Source organism: Heloderma suspectum, chromosome 5, assembly GCF_057233095.1.
Source record: "Heloderma suspectum isolate Gila_16-S chromosome 5, 16-S_ref, whole genome shotgun sequence".
Taxonomy (NCBI): domain Eukaryota; kingdom Metazoa; phylum Chordata; class Lepidosauria; order Squamata; family Helodermatidae; genus Heloderma; species Heloderma suspectum.
The window spans coordinates 167,754,273-167,762,057 of record NC_139462.1 but is presented as its reverse complement, the minus strand read 5'-3'; the positions used below and the strand labels follow the sequence as shown (position 1 = coordinate 167,762,057).

The 7,785-nt window shown below is 50.9% G+C and overlaps 1 protein-coding gene across 2 annotated transcripts in view; it reads left to right on the top strand.

Moving 5' to 3' along the window:
* Nucleotides 1-5,613: 5,613 nt before the first annotated feature.
* The window catches only part of TGFBR2 (transforming growth factor beta receptor 2), a 71,010-nt gene continuing 68,838 nt past the window's right edge, over nt 5,614-7,785 (top strand). For both annotated transcript variants that reach the window (XM_084858271.1, XM_084858273.1), the window contains exon 1: nt 5,614-6,280. In XM_084858271.1, the coding sequence (XP_084714397.1) occupies nt 6,205-6,280 (76 nt within the window). In that variant the 5' untranslated portion in view covers nt 5,614-6,204. The remainder of the gene's footprint in view (nt 6,281-7,785) is intronic.

The following is a 7,785-nucleotide window of genomic DNA, read 5'->3' as shown; positions in this document are numbered from 1 at the left end:
GCTTTAAAATCTGTATTTCAATTCAGGGGGAACTCTGTAAATTCTGATGTGCACAAGCCTCATTGAGCACAATGGGAGTTTCTTCTGAGTAGACACTAATTGGTTTATGCTGGGAAACACCCCTTGACCAAGGTCACAGTGAAAGGCACACCCCTGGGCAGGGCTAGCATACCAGAGGTAAATGCAGGGGTTGGGGCACACAACAGCTATATAGGGAGAACCCGACTTAAGGAAGAGATTCAGACTTTAAGCAGTCTCAGGAAATCCGGTTTTTCCCTGATAAGCTTCGGGGTGGCTGCTGGATGGCCATAACATCATGTATCCCAAACTACCTCAACATGCAGCCAGCTTGGAGTAAATCGCTAGCAGAGACACCCCCCTGGCCAATGTAAAGCCTGTAAAAGTTCAGCAGTTGTGTGTGTTGAGGCTACATTTTAGGATTGTAAGGTACACATCCATGGTAAAAGAAACACATACTTGGGAACTAATGGTACCATATCACCATTATCTCTTCCCTCCTTTACCTTCAGGTTTGTGGTGGGTGACGGGGGTGGGGTGGGACAGCCCCATGCACCAGAATTGTATGTCATTCCATTAAAAAAACAGACACACCAAAAACAACAACAACCCAGAGGTCAATGCTAACATTGCTATTCCAGCAACAGCAATACCAAGTGTTGTTACCCTGCTTAGTTAACAATCCAGGATAGTTTTACATCCATTGAAAAGAAGTAGGATAGTTTACGTCCATCTGAAAAGAAGTGGGATAGCGCATCCCATCCCACCTCAGGCACTGACTACCTGAAAGTTGAACATAACCTGGTGAAAATATAGTGAAGGTTACTACAGCTCCTGCCCTTCATCATCTTTTGGTACTCTGGCACATCTGCAGACTAAGAATACATGGGGGGGGGCATAGTCATGGCCACTGGCTCTGCATCCACCCTCCATACATTCATCTGACCTTGATTACAAGCAATACATGTGAGCAGCTGCCCCCACTCCCCATCCTCCCTGACCATTCCTTCCCCCTCCCATTCCATCAGAGGTCCAATCCAGCCCTGCACAAAGGCAGCACATCAGAGTCGGGCCTATTTATTTGTTTATTAAATTTATATCCCACCCCTGAGTAGGATTGTAGTAAATTAGTGTGCTGGATCCATGCCTACAGCCAGGTCGGGCCTCTACAGTATTATCCATAATGGCCTGTTGTAGATTTGGTTCGTGATATCTTTTTGTTAACTGTTTGCTATGTTGTTGTTTTAATTATAGTATAGACAACTATGCATGCATATGTGAACCAGGCTAAGAAAGTGTGAATGTACGCTGTGGAAAAAAGGATGTATACACACATGCAGGAGAGTTGTACATATGGTGGCCACTTGAGAATTACCCCGCCCCTAGACATGCATCACAAAAAAAGAGGATGCCTATTTGCATAAATCTGCACAATTTATATGTCTAGATGCAAATGTAGAAATAATTATTATAAACAGAAATATAGTATATATTTCTATAAATATATAATATATATAATATAATATATATAATATAATATTATATATATATAAATATATTATATATTTTATAAGTATATAAAATACTTTATATTTTTATAAAATATATTATATATTTTTATAAGTATATAAAAATATAGCCGCCACCACCACCACCACTGGGGAAGAGGCGTGCCTGCTGCCGCCGCCATCACCAACACCAGTCCTCCCCGTGGACTTCTGCCTGGTGGACTGCCAGTCCCTGCAGGACCAGGCACCCAGGTACTGAGCCAGCTGTGCTGACTGTTCCACCTGCCCCTTCCTGGAGGGGCTACATAAGCTGGCTGGCTGAGGTGGCATGGGAGAGCCAGGGCCTGTAGGAGAAGCCACCACCACCACCACCACCAGGGAAGAGGCGTGCCTGCTGCCACTGCCGCCGCCGCCGCCGCCGCCACCACCACCACCACCATCGTGGACTCCTGCCTGGCAGTATTTTTAAAGGGGATTTTAAATTGTTTTTCAATTTTGGGGGGAGTCTGTTGTGTTTTTAGGGGTGGGTAGCCTGTCTGATAGGCGGGAGCAAGGGGGCATGTGTCCACCTGATGGAGGCAGTGGGGGGAGTGTTGGGGCCAGAACATACCGAGGCTGCGTGGCAGACACTGGCGGAGCGCTAGGGGCAAGCCATGCCAGGTAAGGGGAACAAGGGAGAGATGTGTAGTATCTGTCCCCTGCTCCAGGCCTGTCCAGAGCCAAAGGGTGGCTGGGGGAGGCGTGACTCCATCTTCTGGCCTTTGTTTGCTGCTCTGCAATGCCAGGTCTGTTACCCAGAAAACCTCCCTCATCTATGACATGATCCTGGATGAGGGTGCAGACCGGGCATGTATTACGGAGACCTGGCTGGCCGAGGCCGCTGCTCCAACTCTTGCGGCCATGTGTCCAGCTGGATTTTCGTATGCACAGCAGCCAAGGGATGGGGATCGGGAAGGGGGAGTGGCTGTTATCTATCGAGAGTCCTTGGTCTTCACCAGACCCCCCCTCCGGGAGACCAAGGTTGCTGAGTGCATGTACTGGAAGTTGGGCCCGAAGGGCAGTCTGGGGATTCTGCTCGTGTAGCGTCCAACTCACTGCACGACTGACTCCCTGGCCAAGGTGCTTGAGGTGGTCTCTGATGTGCATGTGCAGTCCCCTAACTTGTTGGTGTTGGAGAACTTCAACGTACATTCGGGGGCCGTCCTCACAGGGGCACCTCAGGACTTCATGGAATCCATGGCTTCCTGGGAGCTGTACCATATTCCAACTGGGCCCACCCATGTAGCCGGTCATGCACTAGACCTTGTGTTTGTTTCTGGAGAAGCGGGGAGTGATCTGGAAGTCAGGGGTATATCCACCACCCCCTTGTCATGGTCAGACCACTATCTGGTGACGTTGGACTTCTCGGTTCCACAACCCCTCCGCAGGGGTGGAGGACCCATTAAAATGGTCCGCCCCAGGCATCTTATGGATCTGAATGGATTCCTGAACACACTTGGGGATTCTCTGGAGCACGCCAACGGCCACTCGGTCGAAACCCTGGTGGGTGGCTGGAATGCCGCAATCACTGGGGCATTAGATCAGGTGGCTCCGAAACACCCTCTCCCCCTGAACGGGGCTCGGACTGCACCATGGTTCAATCCGCAGTTACGAGCTCTGAAACAGGAGGTGAGATAGCTAGAGCGCCAGGGGCGGACGTCTCGCTCCAAAGGCTCCAACACGGGCTAGAGCCGTATCTTCAGCCTATCACGTGGCGGTGAAGGCAGCAAAAAAGGATTATGCTGCCTCTATCGCATCTGCAGACTGCTGTCCCAAGAGGCTGTTCCAAGAGGTCCGGAGCCTGGTTGGTCCAGTTGCTCCGGAACCGCTGGAGCATTCTAAGGCCTCCTGTGAGGCCTTGTCAAGGCACTTTGCAGATAAAATTGATCGGATTAGGAGTGTTATTCCGTGCGCTGTGGATACAGTTAGTGAGCAGGAGGCAGTCTGTGGCACACCAGTTTTGTGGGATCAGTTCCAGCTTCTTCCTTCTGATGAAGTGGACAAGGTGCTTTCATCTGTAAGGCCGACCACCTGCTTACTTGATCCTTGCCCATCTTGGCTCATTATGAGCTGCAGAGAGAGGCTGGGTGAGGGGATCAAGGCAGTGGTGAACGCCAAGGAGGCAGTGATAAGACCGCTCTTAAAGAAGCCCTCCTTGGATCCCCAAGTTCTGAACAACTTTCGCCCGGTCTTGAATCTGCCATTTTGGGGCAAGGTGATTGAGTGGGTGGTGGCGATGCAGTTTGAAGGCACACTTGGAAGAAGCCGATTATCTAGACCCATTTCAGTCAGGCTTCAGGCCTGGGTATGGGACAGAAACGGCCTTGGTCGCCTTGGTGGATGATAGAGGAGGGCTTTGGATAGGGCTGAATGCTCCTTCCTTGTTCTCCTCGACCTCTCAGCGGCTTTTGATACCATTGACCACGGTATCCTCCTGGACTGCCTGGAGGAGTTGGGTATTGGAGACACAGTATTACAGTGGTTCCGGTCCTTCCTCTCCGGCAGGTACCAGAGGGTAGCACTGGGAGAGGAGGTTTCGGACCTGTGGCTGCTCACTTGTGGGGTACCACAGGGTTCCATCCTCTCCCTGATGCTATTTAACATGGGGTGTGGTGTCATCAGTATGCGGATGACACGCAGCTCTACCTCTCGTTCAAATCTTCACCAAGGTTGGCCATAGAATCCCTGTCCAAATGTCTGGAGACAGTGAGTGGCTGGATGGGGAGGAATAAGCTGAAGCTGAATCCTGACAAGATCGAGGTACTTTTGGTGGGAGACAAGAGGAGGCTGGGGGATGTTGACCTGGTGTTGAATGGGGTACGGCTACCCTTGAAGACCAGGTCTGCAGCTTTGGGGTCATCTTAGTTTCCCAGCTGTCCATGGAGGCTCAGGTGTCAGCTGTGAGCCAGACAGCACTGTACCAACTCCATCTGATACGGCGGCTGTGCCCCTACTTTCCCGACCATCTGCTCCCATCAGTAGTACATGCCCTGGTCTCCTCTCGTTTAGACTACTGTAATGTGCTCTACGTGGGGTTACCTCTGAAGACGGTTCGGAAGCTGCAGCTGGTACAGAACGCGGCGGCTCGCCTGATTAAAGGCAGCCGCTGGCGAGATCACATCACTCCAGTGCTGAAGGAGCTGCACTGGCTACCAGTTGTTTTCCGGACCAAATTCAAGGTGTTGGTTTTGACCTTTAAAACCCTATACGGCTCTGGCCCAGCCTATCTCAAGGAGCGCCTCCAGCAACACCAGATAGGCTGCTCAACAAGATCAGCCTTGGATGGCCTTCTCTCTGTCCCATCAGCCAGGACAGCTAGGCTGGTGAGGACGAGGGAGAGGGCCTTCTCTATGGTGGCCCCCACTCTGTGGAACTCCCTCCCTAGGGAACTCCGCCATGCCCCCTCTTTAATGAGCTTCTGGCATGCATTAAAAACATGGTTGTTCAGGCAGGCATTTGGGGTGGGCTAGGGTAATTTTAGAAATGTGATGTTTTTAATGTTGAATTTTATTGTGTAAACTGTTTTTATTGTTGTACATCGCCCAGAGTGGCTGGGTGACAGGCCAGATGGGCGATTAATAAATTTAATAAATAAATAAATAGTACATCGCACCATAATGTGGAAGACCATGCCCAAGTGACTTGTGTGCCTTGCTCAGTCTGCCTGCTGTCCAGGGGCTGTTGATGGGCAACTTCGAGTTCCCTGGGCTCTCCTTCCTTGGGGTTCTTTATCTTTAAACCAGGCTTAGACCCGACAGCTCTTCAAACAGATGATCCTCTGGCGGCCCTTCAAATACATGACTGTCCTCTGTAAAAGAGGACATATGGACCCCCTACGTGGGTTTGGGGGGGGGGGGTGGAGACCACGATTCTACGTGCACTGACTTCGGTGTAAGCCCCATTGAGGTCAACGGGGTGTTAACCCCCCGGAAATATACACAGGGTGAGGCTTTTTCCACGGCCCACGTGCACGTATGAGTGAACCGCCTTTTACTGTCACGAGAACGTGTTCTTAACACTCGTATTACGGATGTGGGAACGACAACAACAACAGCGAGGCCGCCCGCGGCGCGCGCGCGCGCGGGAGCGTGACTGGAGAAAAACACCTTCGTCAGCCCAGCGGTGGCTCGACGCGGCCCAGCCGCGGGCTTCCCGCGGACGCGGTCGCAGCGCGTGAAGAGGGACGGACCCCGAGGGGAGGGGGCTTGGCCTGAGGCCCCTGGTTGACACCCCGAGCCGGGTGGAGAGGTTTCACGCCGAAACCCGCCCGGCGGGCGGGGAGGGCGGGCCAGAGAAGGAACTACTGTAAGAGTTAAGAAAGTCCTGCCCAGCTGTTTGCGAACTTTTAAGGTTTCCTGTTTCCCCTGCAGGCAGGGCTGAGGCGAAGGGGAGTGAGTCACACGCACTCCCAGGAGCAGCCGAGCCGCAGCTGCTCTGGCTGCCTCCGCCGGGGCCTCTTTTCCTCTCTGCCTCCTGGACCCCTTCCAGGACCCTTTGCTTCTGAGCTACTTTGCCGCCCGCCACCCCACCCCACCCCCGAACCCCGCCCGCCTGCCTCCCCTCGCCCCTGAGAGGAGCCCCCGGGCCGGCTCCCCTCCTTGCCCCGCCGCCGCCTCCGAGCACCAAAAGGGACATTACAATGAGCTGGATTCCTAAGCACGTTTTGTTATGGACTCTCCTGCACAGCACGGCTCGCCCGCTGGTTCGGGGGACAGGTAAAACCTCGCCTTTGCTTTCCTGACTGGGGAGCGCGTGGATGTTTCTCGAGGGTCGCTTTCTCCCCTCGCCCCCCCTGATAACTGCCACGCCTGGAAACGGCACTTACAAACAGCGCTCCAGAAGCATAGCAGAAACTTTGGAGATGGCAACGCTTCCCCCCCCTCGCACCCCCACTCCTAGTTTTTTATTTCCCAATTTTTCCTGTGGTTTTCTTCTTGCCGCTCTCCCTTTTCCTCTTTTGAATGCTGAGGAATAGCATGAGCGTGATCTTAAAAAACTGGCTGAGATAACTTCGGGATTTATGTGCCCCAGGAAGGTGTAGTTCAGAAGTTTGAATCCTGGCCTTGGGTTATCTGTCAGGGAGCCACAGCCTTGTCTTCCAGCTGCAGCAGCTGTGCCACACCTGGCCTAGAATGAGCTGCTGTTTGGAAATCAGTGTCTAATTGTGCATGGCATGTGGATGACAGGTTAGGGGTACAGTGTCCCAGAATAGGGGAACTGAATCATGTGCTCATGTTTTCTGAGTCATAATTCCCCCCACCCACCCCAAAGTAAGGGATCCACATTTCAAAGCTCAGTTCCCTTAACTTTGGAAATCTAACACAACCATCCAGAACTAACAACTCTTCTGTTACAAGTCATGGGTAAAAGGGGGCTACATAATTCCTTGTCACTAGCAAGCTTTTTGGAAATGAGTGCACAGTTGCTTCTTCAACTGGGTAGTTGCAGGTAGTGTGTTTAGCAACAGGGATGTTGAAAACAATGGTGAGCTCATTTTTAAAACTGATGCTCAGCATGCATAGATGGAAGTATGGTCTGTTTAAACCAGTGGATTAGTGTTGATGCCCAGTTTCAAGTAGTCTCAAGATTGCCTGTGTTCTCCGTTTTGCTTTCTGATCTGTTCACATGTAGATCTCTACATGTGTTTAATGCAAGAGCATTTCAAAGAGAGGACTGATGTGCAGTGTCTTTTTACTGCATTAAAATGTTCTGGTTGTGGGTACCACTGCTGTGAAGTAGTGTTATAATTAGCTCCCTTAGAGTTAATGCACAGCATAACTGGTTTCACTGTATATTTTGGGTGGGTGGTATAATTTTAGCTTATTGTGCACTTCTGTGTGTATAGTTTTTACTTACTGTCTGTTTCGTAGATAGGACCAAGATTGTGCTGGAGGCTTTAGGCACAATTTGAAAAATAGGCCACTAGACTCGCTTTTAAAGGAGTCTCACACTCCATTAAAAGTTGCTGCTCTTTCTCCCTTGCTGCCACTTAAACCTAGAACTTCTAGTACTTATTTTTTATTTTTTTATTTATTACATTTCTATACTGCCCGATAGCTAAAGCTTCCCAGAACACGCACATTGCCCCTCCCCCCCTTCAGATCCTTCTTCAAAACTCATTCAACATCTAAGACTAGATAAGAACATAAGAAGAGCCCTGCAGGATCAGGCCAAGGGTCCATCTAGCCCAGCATTTCATTCACAGATAACTGCATTCATA